The 16297-nt window shown below is 33.6% G+C and overlaps 2 protein-coding genes across 5 annotated transcripts; both read left to right on the top strand.

Annotated features, from left to right (window-relative positions):
* The first annotated feature begins 1469 nt into the window (after nt 1–1469).
* Nucleotides 1470–3407, top strand: LOC125608029 (stromal cell-derived factor 2-like protein). The gene is made up of 6 exons (XM_048777736.1): nt 1470–1859; nt 1949–2089; nt 2373–2513; nt 2715–2764; nt 2858–2987; nt 3123–3407. Exons 1-6 carry the CDS (start codon nt 1752–1754, stop codon nt 3207–3209), a joined length of 657 nt encoding a protein of 218 aa, XP_048633693.1. The 5' UTR covers nt 1470–1751; the 3' UTR covers nt 3210–3407.
* Nucleotides 3408–9145: 5738 nt separating this feature from the next.
* On the top strand, nt 9146–14784 carry LOC106446701 (potassium channel AKT1). 4 transcript variants are annotated; one of them, XM_048777737.1, is made up of 12 exons: nt 9146–9284; nt 9327–9558; nt 11443–11799; nt 11866–11923; nt 12005–12322; nt 12407–12652; nt 12729–12827; nt 12931–12963; nt 13054–13239; nt 13328–13522; nt 13611–13686; nt 13759–14784. In XM_048777737.1, the coding sequence occupies exons 2-12, from the start codon at nt 9386–9388 to the stop codon at nt 14598–14600; spliced, it is 2583 nt and encodes an 860-aa protein (XP_048633694.1). In that variant the 5' UTR covers nt 9146–9284; nt 9327–9385; the 3' UTR covers nt 14601–14784. The 4 variants fall into 4 exon arrangements, with proteins under 4 accessions (XP_048633694.1, XP_048633696.1, XP_048633695.1 ...); XM_048777739.1 differs by having other exon boundaries at nt 9244–9265; nt 9328–9558; XM_048777738.1 differs by having other exon boundaries at nt 9250–9265; nt 9310–9558.
* Nucleotides 14785–16297: the final 1513 nt, after the last annotated feature.

The following is a 16297-nucleotide window of genomic DNA, read 5'->3' on the forward strand; positions in this document are numbered from 1 at the left end:
ATCTAAACCAATAATTTTCAAAATCGTGAATAATCAATACTAATATCGTGAAGTCGGGTTAGCTTTAACAAAACCAATGAATTTCTACATTTTTGTAAAGGTAACATGAATATTCAGAAAACTCATTTTTAAATATGAAAATATCTATCAAACTATAGACGGTTGAAATTTTAGTATATGATATGAGATTTTAGTGAAAAAGTTTATATATGATATGATTACTTTATTATAAAGGAAAGATAAAGTTAAAATGTACACATATATGTCGCATAACTTCTATTGCTTTAAATCATATATTATATGATAAAAGTAATAATATAAAACATTAGTTTCAATGCTTTTACGATTAAAAATCAAAATGGTAAATATAGTAATAGTAATGATTATGATTTAGGAGTGAGAATTGAATAAATAAAAGAATTGAATAAATTATTGTTAGAGAAATATATGGTAACATATTGTTAGTCTAAATTTAAGGTAATACCAAAAAATAATGAATTAAATGAAAAGGTCCAAACAACTTTTATAGGTAGATTTTTTAAGACTTCTTCCCTTTTAATAGTATTGATAGAAACTTAACTTTAGGGTTAACTAATTTAAACTCACGGTTTAGAATTGAGGAGTGGGATTTCAGATTTTAGTAAATATATAAATAAATATCCAATTTTTTATAAAACTCTAAAAAATAGTTCAAAAAGCATTTTCGAACTTAAAAAGGAATATTTAAAAAAGTTTGAATATGAAAACTTTATCGATTTTTTTCTATTTTTATAAATTAATCATAATAATAAATACTATTATTATTTTGAATTTAATAAATGATTTCTATAATTTCACTTTTCGGTCTCCCAAAATAATACTAAATTTGGCCATCATTTGGAACTATTCTCAAGTCTCATTTTTATATATGCATATAAACTTATTTTAAAAAATGATTTTTATAATTTCACTTTTCAGTCTCCCAAAATAATAATAAAAATATTTTTTATGATTTATTATTACTTAGCGAGCGATTACCTAGAGGAAAAAAATGAGAATTTAATTTGATTTTAATAACATTGGTTGCCGTTTGATTTTATCATATCCGGAACTTAATTTTTATTATTATTTTGAGATAATTTAATAATAAATAATTGATTAAAAATACTTGGGAAATTAATATGCATTTCCCAAAATTAATGACTATTTTTAATAAAAACTAAATGATTTATTTTAAAATTACTGTAATATAATATAAAATATAATATTTGGAAAATGTGTGTATAAAATTTATAAAAGGTATCTAAGTTATTTTCATTTTTACTATCGATTCTATTATTAATTAGCGTATATTGAAAAACAAGAGAAGCAATTTAGCTTTGGAGTTGCCTTCTTGGCAACCCGACTGACCATTCATAACGCGCCACCTCACTAAAAGTACACGTGTAATATTATTATTTGCTACGCGAACGTAAGCGAGCGTGTGTGTCTCGTAAACGAACTTGTAGAAGACGTCCGAGACGCGCTCATAAACAGAGAATCCAACAGATTCAGCGACCTTCCCTTCCACTGTCTCCGGCGAGATCTCACTCTGATCCTTCACGGTGGCGTCAACGTCAGGGCAACAACAAGCTCTCTCAAGAAGGAAGCCTCCGCCCTCATCATCTCCTCCTCCTTCCTCCGATTCGCCTCTACGAACTCCCTCGGCGAGGAAACCGATCCCCGAATTTCCCTTTTATCAGCGGAACTGGTTCATCGCTCTCCTCTTCCTGATGGCTCTGGGATTCTTCTGCCTCGCTCTCTTCCTCTACCTGAGCCTTGATCCCGATTCAGGCTACACCTCCGCTTCCGCCGCAGCTTCCGGTAAAGAAGGCGTCGAGGTATTGCTTTTCGAATTCTCTAATCGAATACGAATTGAGTTTGATCAGATATAGAAGATGTGTAACTCCATGTTGTGATGTGGCAACAGATAACTTATGGGAGTGCGATTAAGCTGATGCACGAGAAGACTAAGTTTCGTCTGCATTCGCACGATGTGCCTTATGGATCCGGCAGTGGTCAACAGTCTGTTACTGGCTTCCCTGGCGTCACTGATTCCAACAGCTACTGGGTACACAGCATCATATAGTTTTATTCAGATTGGAGTAATGTTATCTTGTGATGGAGAGTAATAGAGCTTTTGGTTAGCGTATAGATTACTACTTTGTGAGAAGACGATGCTTTTTGTTACATCTAGACATTTCTTAACCATAGAATATGTTACACAATCTGTTTATTTTTAGCTCTGGTTTAAATAATGATTTCTTTAGGAACCCATTTGTGCACTCTGATTTATAAAAATGGTTTATGACTTATGGTGGAGCAATGGAGCTGATTGCATTATCTTGTAACAGATTGTTAAACCTGTGCCTGGGACAACATTCAAGCAAGGTGATACCATCAAGAATGGAGCAACTATTAGATTGCAGCACATGAAGACCCGAAAATGGCTCCACAGTCACTTGCATGCATCCCCTATTTCAGGCAACTTAGAGGTTTGTATTCCCTCATCTGCTGAGGATGGATGTAAAAGATCTGTCTTAAGAGTTTTTTTTAAGAACAATTGGACTCTAGAGAGAGCTACTACTTCCAGGATATTGATCTAGGGAGCTAGTAGTATGTGGATTCTGAAGTTCTGTGCCGGTTTCAATATGTAGTTGCATTCTCTTTATTGCTAACACATCTTATTTGTTCAGGTTAGCTGCTTTGGGGATGATTCAAATTCCGATACTGGGGATCACTGGAAGTAATAATCCTAATAGCTATTTCATATTTGATCTAATTTATTTAGTCTATCCGCATCCACTTAAAACTAACATAACTTACCGTTTGCTCATAGGCTTACAATCGAAGGTAGTGGAAAGATATGGAAACAAGACCAAAGAGTCCGTCTTCAACACATTGACACTAGTGGCTACCTCCATAGCCACGACAAGAAGTACCAACGCATAGCCGGTGGTCAGCAAGAGGTATAGCTAAATCCCGATGTTTTCTTGTTAAGTCTTCAAAGATTATGGCAATTGTCTTGGAAGTTTAAACTCATGCTTGGATATAATATTAAACAATATCTAACCCATGATATTTGTTTTTGGTTGGGTAAACAGGTCTGTGGAATCCGGGAGAAGCGGGCTGATAATGTTTGGTTGGCAGCAGAAGGAGTCTACCTTCCCGTTAATGAGAGTAGCAAGTAAGGTGAAGGAGTTGTGTTAACTTCTCTGGACGACTTTGAATCTCATCTTTTACTCTCAAAAACAAAAAAAGTAGAAATATATATATGTATGTTGCTAATCTGCGATTGATGATGATCTCTAGTCGCACGAATTTACATATTGTTTTGGTAGGTATTTCGCATTGATATTTTTTTTCCTTATTTAAGAGTTTAATTATTATGTGTTTGTGATTGGAAACTTCGATTTCTCTCATCAAAGAAACATCACCGAGAGTCGATTGACAAGTCCACAACTCAACAGTGACCATACAACTCATAATTTTGTTTTAAATACATGAAACTCAAATTAATCAAGCATCATAAAAGATTACACTAAAAACACAGGGAAATGCTTCAATACAAGAATTTTCGCAACTAGACAGACAATGAAGGGATCAAAATCAAAACCGAAACACTCATAAAGGTTTCTACGCTTATTTAAACAAATTTTCTTGGCCACCGTCTTCTGCTTGTATGAAGCAACTGACTTGTGCTATTACTCATAACTACATTCCAAGGCCTTGCATATTCTATCGCCCGTTCTTTCACATTCATCACTTGTCTGGTTCTTCTTTGTTTGCTTGTTTCTGGTGGTGTATTGAAGGTTTCTTTTCTTTTGAATGAATGTTAAATTTATTTGAATCAAAGAATTGTGAAACCAGTCATCTAGTAGCAAACCAAACCCCCCATAGCTTTATCATATTTTCCCGTCACACTTTCTCTAAGACTGTCAATGCGGTTGCGGATCTCTTATCAATATCGTTTCTGAGCTTGTTCCCCATGACGTCTATCGTTTCATTCTCTCCATATGGCGTGGATCGCAACTTGGAAAGCGTACGTCAGAAGAAACATAGTTGTTTTATTGAAGGTTTCACTAGCCTCAAATACAACTTTTTTGATAAAAAAACTGTTTGAACTATATTTTTGACAAAATGCAGAGGGTGATTGTTCCGGAAGCTGTTTGGGCTAAACTGGTGGTCTTCATGGCCAGACTAAAAACCCATTGTGCAAAAGATCTGTTGAAAACAAGAGATTACAGTGAGGGTGAAGATGATATATAACATAACGATGAAGCACCCAGGGGCGTCCCTGCAGTACATGAGATGATGAGACCATAGGCAAGAAAAAAAAATGGGGGCCTACACAATATTATAGAACATAAAAGAAAAAAGCTAAAGAGAATTCTCAAAAAAAAAAAACTTAAAAGTAATGGGGAAAGAGGAAGAGAGACGGAGTTAAAAGTCGATGGAAAAAGTTAAAAAACAAATACATTTTATTTTAATATTAATTGTAGGTCCCATTATAATTTTGTAATGTTGTTATCTTTTTGAGAAAATTGTCAAAACGTAACAAAAAAAACATAATTGTCCTTATGGTATAAAACATCACTAAGTTATAATATAATATTTTTTATAATCCCAAAACTAACATTTCCTTAATCAAATTAAACATAAATTAAAACCATTTTTAAAAAGTTTAATGGAAAAAGATAAAAAAATAAAGTAATCCCATAATGTTTTAGAAAGGAAAAAAAATGTAAAAACAATTTAAAAAAAGAACACACGACATAGATTAAAAATATCTCGTAACCTAATTGCATTTGGTTTCTAAAATCCTCCAAAACTATTCTTTTAAAATCCTCTAAGGTAAAATTTGATTCCAATAACAGTAGCCTACCTCCTTTATCATCAGCCAAGAAAACTCATCATGTGCTTACACTAAATTCCCAAACACCACATATTGTATAGATATGCATCATAGAACAAGAGTTTTTGAAAATCACAAGACAAACTATGGAGAAATCATAGATTGATGAAGAAGAAAAGCCAAAATTATATTTTTTTTGATATTTTGACAAAGAAAATCGACCAGGACACGTTTTAGGAAATTATAATATTTTTAGAATATTTTCTTAACTGAAACTTCCTTAATTTTTGGAAAAAACTGTTTTTTTTATCCGTAGAAGACACCTTCTACACTGTGTAGAACCATGACAAAAATTCTAAATACAATTTCTACTTTTTGTAGACGTTCGTGTTAAGTTTAGATTTTGCATACCCGGAATTTTAGAATACTTCATAAAAGTAGAAACTACATTCAAATGAAAAGTAGCGATCTTTACAATTAGTAGAATTCGCATTCTTCATATTTAGAATTTTAATCATTTTTAGGTTGTTTGTTCTAAAAAAAGTAGATGGACTTGTTTATTCTTGAATTCGTTTTCTACTAACCCATTTTCCGTAGAATACTTTTATAGAAGCATAATTTAAAATTTTTGTTTATCAAGCTTTTTAACCAAAAAAATATGTGTTTGTGTATATAGGTGTTTTATTAATTGTTTATATTTTTAATATTTTTAAGATTCATAAAACTATTTATTTCATTAAATTTCAGAAGTGGAAAAGGTAAAAGGAAGAATAAATGGACACATATGGTTTTATACCATAGGGACAACTATGTTATTTTTTGTTCCGTTTTGGTAACTTTCCCTTATCTTTTTTCTATTCTCCATTCGTACATTTCCCGTGTATATGAAACTGTAAATTGTGATAAAAAAACATTAACTACATATTTTTTTCAATGGGGCCTTTAGAAAATGGGGGCCCAAGACCTAGGTTTCATTTTACTCTGTCAAGGAACGCCCCTGGAAGCACCAGCGGACACGGTAGGCCAGTTGGTTTAAGGTAGGCATTGGTGTTGTTGTGATCCTCGTTTGAAACCCGGTGTGAAGAGTGATTTACACCATTAATTAATGATATCATCAAAGTTTTGTTCTGGATCATGTGGAAGACTGGGGTCCAAGGCTCAAACTCCTTGTAGTTAACAAAAAAACATATTGAAGAAAGAAATGTTAAAAGCATATGAAAATCTATATAAAACATCTACATCAAGATGTTTTTCAATTTACTTTCTGTATTAAATAAAAAAAATCATGTGAGTTGAAAGATTATGAGCAAATTTAGAGTAAAGATCCTACTATAAACTACATATTGCCTATTACGAATCTCTGTTTTTGGGGTTCTATTTTGTTTGATCCAAAGATGATAAACCTCGGTGTAGGTGCTCGGGAAAGTTTTGACAGGCAGTCGTCTATAATTCCTCGATGGCTTCTTTGGTGTTTCTGCACTACGGACCTCCTCTTCACGGACTTCTTTCCCCTTAGATTTAGTCTATGGTTCGCAGCGCTTACATGTCTCCGTTGACATACCGAGGTGGGTTCTTTCAGCTTAGTATTTCGCTCTTCGGCTCTTGAAGGCGACAAATACCGAGGCGGTACTCTGGTGTTGTCATTGATCATCTCAGTGTCAGCATTTTGTCATTGCTCACATACCGGCGCCACTTGATCTTATGTGGTGGTGTCTTTGACTTTGCAGGTTTAGAGACATACATGACAAGAAAAAACAGTGATTCAGCCCGATCTTTGCTTGATTCTTAGCGACGAAGGCGGTGTATAGTGTGGTTCGGGATACTCTTTTGGTAAGAGCGATTTTGGACCTTCCCACTTTTTGTTCACTTGGGCTTTCAAAGACAGTTAAGATTGCAAGCTTAGATAACACCATCAGACACCAACTACTCTGTAGGCAATATGGAAAGTCTCGACATCTGAAGAAACAATGTGAATCTCACTTTTGTGTGGCTATTGTCTATGGTTGAGTACGGCTACTGATACTCGATGATTAGGAATCCGATCTACTAAAACACATCGGAGTGATGGGCGAACGATGCTAGTTAGGATTTTTTAAATTGAGTAATTTTGTTCGAGTCGGCTTGTAATCAAAACCATATCCCTTTTCTCGGGTTGTTTTAATATAAATTTAATTATTAAAAAATATGATAAACCTTAAGTCACTTACATGATTATAATCTCCTTAATTTGCTACAACCAAACGAAAATTCAAAAACTGAAAGTGCATACTTTTGGCATGAGCAGAAGTTTTAATCAATTCCATGTTGATAGGTCTTTCCGTCTTGGCTTCTAAATCAAACATACTATGATAGTATGTGTAGATTTTACTGATTTAAATAAGAAGAATAATTCAATAAGTCAATTGGTGTGAGACTAGGTTAGCCCAGGACAATTCCAAAAGTCAATTGGTGTGAGAGACTAGGTTAGCCCACGGCGATCCCAAAAGTCACCCGGTGCTAAAACGATAGAATACATGTTAAATTTAATGCTTCTAACGCTGAAGCTGACTCTACGTCTTAAATTTCCTGAATACGATCAGCACAAGAAATGGGACCTAGAGAGGTAGATGCATTTTTCTTAGTGGTGAATATCGACAAAATGCACCTATTGTTGAAAATTGGTTCTTCAGCAAATTCTCCTATTAAAAACTCAATAAATATTGTTGAAAAAACAAAAAATAATTGTCCTATAAAAAAACTTTTTCCTGGGTCTAAAAATTCACATTCATCTAGATTAGGACCCACCCTAAGCAAAGCCAAGCTGCCATGCATGTAGTCCACATTTCTTTCATGCATTTTTTAAACATGGATTGAAATTCACTCCGTAATATATAGTTAAGGTTCTTTCTCACATAACCAAAATAGTTAAGGTTTTTCTTTCATGCATCTTTTAAAAATGGATTGAAATTCACTACGTAATATAGTTAAGGTTTTTCTTTCACATTCATATGGATTAGGACCCACCCCAAGCAAAGCCAAGCTGCGTGCATGTAGTCCACATTTCTTTCATGCATATTTTAAACATGGATTGAAATTACTCCGTTATATAGTTAAGGTTTTTCTTTCTCACATAACCAAAATGGAAGCAGGCTTCCATTTTGTTGTTTAGTTAATCAGAGTTTGACTATAATCTTTCCAAACTTTTCACTTTTATATACATTTCCCATTCATTTTTTAAGTTTACTTTTGGAAAATAAATGCGCTATCTTATAATCCTCATTACCAGTGACTAAAATGTAATCATTTAGGTGACATACTTCACCAAAAAAGTCGCCGGAAAGTTAGCATAACCCATTTTGTCAAAATTCAAGTTCCAACAAATCAACAATACGATGGTTTTTGTGATGGCCTATCGCTTTTTCCTTCTTCTCAAAATGTTAACAAAAAATGAAATAAAAAAGCAACCAAGTTTAAAATAGTTAGGCAAGTTAAAAAACCTAAAGTATCTTTTGAAAAAATTAAATGTTTACTTCAAGTAAGTGAAAATTATATTTTAATCAGCTAACATAATTTAAAATACATTGATTTATTTGTTTTGTTGTATAAGTCAATCAAACAATATAATTAGTAATCCTGATGATTGGGTTCATTTTAGTCAACTCTTTAAAAAAACTTTAATGTTAAACTGATCAAATACAGAAAAAACTGTGTACAGTTATGTGCATCTGAGTTTGAAATTGAATTTAAAACTTGAAAATTGAGAACACAAAATAGAGTCCTTTTGACCCCCTCCCAAAAGACAGAGCATGCCAGTTTCTTCTTTTAGCTTATGTATTTTTAACGCTTTTAGTTTATGTTTGAGCGTGTGCCAAACCACAAAATAAGTCATGTCGCTTCACCTCACGAAGAGATGCTATCAGGTTTCTAAGATTCTTGTTGATCATTTTAGCTTTTCTTGCCCAAAGGGGATGGTGTACATGTCTATAAATGGTAGATACTTACTTGGAAGGTGTGCCAAATTAAGAACAGTTGCAGTCGGTTGGCAGATTTTGATCGTGGAGAAGCAATAAGAGCTGATCTCAACCTGTCCAGCTGCTAAACTTATTACAATATCGTTTAAGTCAACTCTTCCTCTTTCGTCCATTATTTTCTTTGTTATCTTTTTTCCTCAAATGTTTTTAATATCATCGTAATACAGCTTTTACTACTACTAGGCAAAGGGATATTCTATTTTATTTAATTACGATTAGAGAAAACAACAGTTATTGCAAGACGTGATGGTGGGTCCTATTGATACAGAAAGCAGGCACATTTTCTTGAAAATCAAGGGATACAAGGTCAGAGATGGCATACCCAATATTAACACGTACTCTGCCTCTTATACAGAAACCTGCAGAGAAAAGAACAGTCCTGGAGAGAAAAGAACAGTCCTGAGAAAGAGAGAGAGAGAGAGAGAGAGAGAGAGAGAGAGAGAGAGAGAGAGAGAGAGGATCGGTCAAGAAAGAGAGAGATCGGTGAAGAAGAAAGAAAAGCATGGGGAGTCTCAGGAGTAGAGGGAGACACGAGATAGATGAGATCGAACAGCTTTCGAGAGAGAGTAGTCATTTCAGTCTTTCTACTGGAATCTTACCATCACTTGGAGCTAGAAGCAACCGACGAATTAAGCTAAAGAGATTCGTCGTGTCTCCTTACAATCATAAATACAGGTCTCTCTGTCTTTTTTCCACTTCTTGTTTGTTCTTCATAAGTACAGTTGACTTGATTCTTCTTTTATTCATTGATTTCCGAGGATCGGACATACCAAAGTTCAATTTTCTTCGCTAAGAACAATTTTTTTTGTTGGAGTTGTAATTCTTTTGATAATTAGATTAGATGGGAATAAAAGTAATATTAATTAAGAAAAGTAATCATACACCCACGTAATACTCTTTTTGGACGGCCGACCAAAAAGTATAAAATAACAACGATACAAAACAAATTTAGTATAAGATAACAACAATACAACCACATTAGAGCTATAATTACTAAAATAATCATAATAGTGGGATGGTTAGAATATAGTGTGTAATATATATTAACATTTGGTGATATACGGTTGAGCATCTGAAATCATTTTTACTTCTTTCTATATGTGTATTTTCTTTTTAAAATATATCTATTATTAAATTTATTCTCTCTTCATTTTAATTACTTTCCATCTCTTAAAATATGATAATTTAATCTGTAATTTCGTTGACAAATAAAAAATCTGTAATTTCATTTTAGAATTTAGACTTTTCTATATCTAACATGTTTAAAATTAAAAAAAAAACGAATATATTTTTTGTAAATATATTAACATTTTATGATGAAGTAAGAAATTTTCATTCTATTTAGAACATAAATTCCGTCTAATCTATATATTAATATACTAATTAGAATGACACATAGTTATTTTTATACATTTATATGATTTATAAAGTTATATGTATTTCATATTAGCTATGCTACGAAATTAATACATACTATTTAGTTGTTTCAAGTTAGTAATATATAATTTATAGTAACAAAAATATGTGATGTAAACATAAAAATAGTATACATAATAAATTTAATGATGTGTAATAATATACATGTATTTTCTTCCCAAAAGTACTGATTTGCTGAGTGAATTAAATTGTTAAATAATATGGCTATAGCCTATAAGCTTTATTCTAAAGCTTGATAGAACTAATTAAACCTAAATTCTATCAAGGGTAACTATTCTTTAAGTGGGAACTACGGCTGCTCCACTACAATATGATTACAAATAATTTTTTTTTGACAACAATAACTATAATTAGGTAACTAAACCACCCGATTCAGAGAGTCAAATCGGTGGGGTAGAATCAACATAAAAAATAGCTGAAGGAGAACTTATCGCACCACGTGCGTAGCTGATTACAAATAAATATATTTGAAAGATTTCAATAAATAACACAATAACATTTTACTTTTTCGTAAATTATAATATATCGTACAGATGTTACTTTATGTCAAAATATATCTATTTGCTTAACTTTGTCAAGTTGCACAGCTTTTTGGATTATTTTCTCCTTATTATTTTTTATTGTATCTCTTAGAAAAGAGATTATAGTATAATCATTTTTTGTTATTTGATTTACCAGACAATTGTAGCTCCTTTTTATTCAATATTTAGAATATTCAAATCCTAGTTCCCTATCGTTTTCATTTGACAGTCAACAAACAAGATCTTATAAATGCGAAGGCAAATGTAGAAAATTCAGAGCGTTCTTTATCACATTAGTTGGTTGGATAATTGGCTTAAAGCCCCTTTGCTTTTGACCATAACATGTAAATGAACACGTGAATGTGGGGAAAAATAATAAATGATATGTTGAATGTGCAGAATTCAATGCATTGATTTCAACAACGGATGCAAACTGAGCAAATAAGATACGTAATAAAAAGTAGAAATACTTCTAATTCATGTTTCATATTCATAGCATCATCAAACAATAACACTTTGAGGCTACCAAGTACCAAACAATAACAAAAACTATGGAATGATGATTATTGATTAATACTGAAAATGGACGTGTTGAATGCAGGATATGGGAGGCTTTCCTAGTGGTTCTTGTGGTTTATACTGCATGGGTTTCCCCTTTTGAGTTTGGGTTCTTGAGAAAGCCAAGGCCACCACTCTCTATCACCGATAACATTGTGAATGGATTCTTTGCGATAGATATCATCATGACGTTCTTTGTTGGTTACCTTGATAAATCAACTTACCTTCTTGTCGATGATCGTAAAATGATTGCCTTCAAGTACTTGCGTTCTTGGTTCGTCCTCGACCTCATATCAACTATCCCCTCAGAGGTGGCTATGAAAATCTCATCCCAGTCTTACGGATTATTTAACATGCTTCGGCTTTGGCGTGTTCGCAGAGTCGGTGCCTTGTTTGCAAGGTGACGTATCAATAACATTTTATTATTTCCTTCTATTATCAGAATCTTGACATTGTCTTTAAACAGGCTTGAAAAAGATCGCAACTTCAACTATTTTTGGGTCCGGTGTGCAAAACTCGTTTGTGTAAGATCATCAAAACATAACATGTTCATTTACTTAAACCACACTACTCTCGAGTAACTCATTAGTTGGAGAATCTTGCAGGTTACAATTTTTGCGGTTCATTGTGCTGCATGTTTCTATTACCTTATCGCCGCACGGCACCATGACCCAGCAAAGACCTGGATTGGAGCATCTAACGCGAACTTCCATGACGAAAGCTTGTGGATGCGATATGTGACTTCCATGTACTGGTCCATCACTACTCTAACCACTGTTGGCTATGGTGATTTACATCCAGTGAACACAAAGGAAATGATATTTGACATTTTCTATATGCTCTTCAACCTCGGGTTAACAGCATACTTGATTGGTAACATGACCAATTTGGTAGTCCATGGAACAAGTCGGACAAGAAACTTTGTAAGTTATCATTTATGTCACCTAACTATATGTATAATAATTACACGAGGCTATAATCACAAAATTGGTTCTCCTTTTGTGTAGAGAGATACAATACAAGCTGCTTCAAACTTCGCTCGTAGGAACCATTTACCACCTCGTTTGCAAGATCAGATGCTTGCACATTTATGTTTGAAGTATCGGACAGACTCTGAGGGGCTGCAACAGCAAGAGACTCTTGATGCACTCCCAAAAGCAATTAGATCGAGCATTTCACACTTCCTTTTCTACTCTCTTATGGATAAAGTCTACCTCTTTCGCGGAGTATCCAACGACTTGCTTTTCCAGCTGGTAAACTATTTAAAAAGCATATTCCTATCCCATTTACTGGATTCATTCATTCATTCATCTCATTTCTTACATGTAGGTCTCAGAAATGAAAGCAGAGTACTTCCCACCAAAAGAAGATGTAATCTTGCAGAACGAAGCGCCAACAGACTTCTACATCCTTGTGAACGGTACTGCGGTAATAATCTTTTACAAAACTCTCTACGGTTTGTTGAATACAAATATATATTATAAGAATGCAAGATGATTTTACCTCTTTGCACACTTTTGTTATGGTACAGGACTTGGTTGTTCAAGATGGTGGAACAGAAAATGTAAGTCAGCATTTTATGTTTATTACTTTTTTTTATTTATAAAGTGTGGAGTTGAGAATTCATATAGAGTGGTTATGTGGAGAATTTCAGGCTGTGAAAGAGGTTAAAGCTGGAGACATTATAGGGGAGATAGGTGTGTTGTGTTACAAACCACAACTGTTTACTGTGAGAACAAAACGGCTGTGCCAACTATTGCGTATGAACCGTACAACTTTCTTGAATATCATTCAGGCAAATGTTGGAGATGGTACCATAATCATGAATAACTTACTTCAAGTGAGAGCAAACATATATTTTACAACTGTTAAGTATTTTTCAAAAATTTTGCACAATTTTTTAACTCTTTTATTCTCTTTGAGAGTAGCATTTAAAAGAGATGAATGATCCCGTGATGGCGAGTGTTCTATTGGAGACAGAGAACATGCTTGCAAAGGGTAAACTGGATCTTCCTATCAACTTATTCTTCGCTGCTATGAGAGAAGATGATTTGCTTTTACATCAGTTACTAAAGAGAGGACAAGATCCAAATGAATCGGATAACAATGGCAGAACGCCTCTGGTCAGTGAACTTCATGACTTTTAATTTTTTTCCACATCTAAGCTTTCTAGAATCTATAACTTAGATTATTTTTCTTGTCTTGAAACAGCATATAGCAGCATCAAAAGGAAGTCTCAACTGTGTGCTTCATTTGTTGGAGTACCATGCAGACCCTAACTGTAGAGGTACTTGCTGAAAAATATTTTTCAAGATACTTGTATATTGATTATATTGCTGAAACCATAATGTAAATGCAGACGCGGAAGGGAATATACCACTATGGGAAGCAATGGTGGAAGGACATGAGAAAATTGTAAAAGTATTGTTGGAACATGGTGCTACCATAGAGGCAGGGGATGTGGGTCATTTTGCATGCACCGCGGCTGAACAAGGCAACTTGAAGCTACTAAAAGAAATAGTTCGACATGGTGGAGATGTTACCCGTCCAAGAGCCACAGGGACCTCTGCACTCCATGCTGCTGTATGTGAAGGGAATATCGAAATGGTTAAGTATCTCCTCGAGCAAGGTGCGGACGTTAACAAACAAGATATGCATAACTGGACGGCCAAGGATCTCGCTGACCAACAAGGGCATGAGGAGATTAAAACATTATTCAGAGAAAAGAACAATGAGAGGACGCATATTGAGTCGAGTGCCTCGGTTCCTATACTCAAAACCGCGAGACGATTCCTAGGAAGAGGTACTAGTGAACCCAACATCCGCCCTCCATCAAGAGAGGTGTCCTTTAGGATCACTGAAACAAGGCCAAGGCGGAAAACGAACAACTTCGACAACTCGTTGTTTGGGATATTAGCTAGTCAAAACGTGCAAAAGAATGGGCTAGCCACGGTGGATGAAAGCAGAGTCGTGAACCAGGTGCGGGTGACGATTAGTTGTAAGGAGAAAGATGAGGTAGCAGTGAAGCTGGTGCTGCTTCCAGGGAGTTTCAAGGAGTTGCTAGAATTGGGTTCCAGCAAGTTTGGTATTGTTGCTGCCAGAGTTATGAGCAAAGATCAGAACATGGCAGAGATTGATGATGTAGATGTTATAAGAGATGGAGATCATCTCATCTTTGCAACTGATTCTAGCCAGTCCTAGATGACATCCAAGTTCTGTATGGCTAGTAATGAGCAAATTGATAACGTTTGCCGTAAAAGCATTGTCAGAAAAAAAAAATATGAATGAGCCTTGAAAAAGATTGCGTAAATGTGGATCGACCATTGACCATTGACATCTTGTTTCTATGAATGTGAATGTGAATGTGAAGAGAGCCCTTTGTATTTTCCTCTTCCTGCAAAGCCTCGAGTTTGTCGGTGCATCTAAATCCCAAAACAAGAAGATAAATAAATAAATAAATTTCACATACATCAAACAAAATATATTACAGGAAAACAGCGGAGAGTAAACTAGTGTCAAGAGCATGTGACAAAAGAAGCTGCTGAGAGCACCAGCAGTGGCTCAATTGTGGAAGAGTCTCTACAGATAAATATTAAGAGCACCTCTAACAGGAAAAACTTAAAATATATGTTATATATATTATATATGTATAAGTATTTGTGGGGTTCCACAAAAATAGATAAAGATTTTTAAAATGGGATTTTAAAAATCTTTACATGTGTTAAAAAAAAAAACCTTTGTCACAGGAGTTCTACAAAAATTATGGACTCCAAAAATATTTATACATATATAATATATATACATAATACATATTTTTAAGGCTTCAATGGAAAAAAATTTCATTGGAGGTGGTCTAATATAATAGTTAAAAGTAAGAAAGAGAGTAACAAGAAGCAAAGAAACTATTCTTTAAGAGGAGATGTTCCTCCTTTTAATTCTACATTAGATTTTGATCCGCACGTCCGTGCGGGTGTATTTTAAAAAAAAATATAATGCTATTTGTTTTTTATCTCACTATTTAGGGTTGGGCAAAAAAACTTGAACTCAAAGAATTGAACCGATCCCAATCCGAATAATTAGTACTAAATCCGAATAAGTAGCAAAAAAACTCGAACTCGAAGAATTACTGCTATACATGTTTTCAAACAGCACTATTTTCTTAATTATTATTCATATTGCCAAACAATCTCAATGTGTACTTCAACTTTAATAATATAGATGTGTTTGTCTGCAAAATTTTAACAGTTTAAAAAAAAATTAACAGTTTTAATTTTAATTATAAATCTGTTTTTACGTTGAAATATTAATAAATTAATGGTGAGAGACATAATAGGAAAAACTTATCACTAATGATGCTCTGAATTTATTTCTGTTGATCAGTTACGAAGAAAAGGAGAAAACCAATGATGTAAAGACAAATGGCAGAAGATGAGTTCAGTTCGTCATGTTAAACAATATAAATTTCCAGAGAGAGATTCAACCAAGAAAACAGTTAACTAAAATTTGTATTTCTTTTTCTTTTCCATGTTGTTTCACTGAGAAAATAAAAAGAACATACAAACTCAAGTTAACTGTTTTCTTTCGGCCAAAAAAAGAAAATAGTTAACGTGTGTCTGTAACTTCTTTTTCTTTTCTCTGTTATTTCACTAAGATTTTTCTGAGAATTTTTCTTCACCAATGTCTTAGAGCAAATTTAAGGGGTAATATCTTCAAATAGGTATTTCAAATACAAAATAATATTATCTTAATACATTTGTAGAATATAATTTTTTACTTTATTTAAAAGGATGAATTTAATTATATGTTGACATATGACTCAAAATTTTTAGAAAATATCTCAAAAGTTCTTCTTTGATATATTCTACAAAAAAATCATTCCTTTTATATACCTTTTCATT

Source organism: Brassica napus, chromosome A4 (genome assembly GCF_020379485.1).
Source record: "Brassica napus cultivar Da-Ae chromosome A4, Da-Ae, whole genome shotgun sequence".
In the NCBI taxonomy this organism is placed as follows: domain Eukaryota; kingdom Viridiplantae; phylum Streptophyta; class Magnoliopsida; order Brassicales; family Brassicaceae; genus Brassica; species Brassica napus.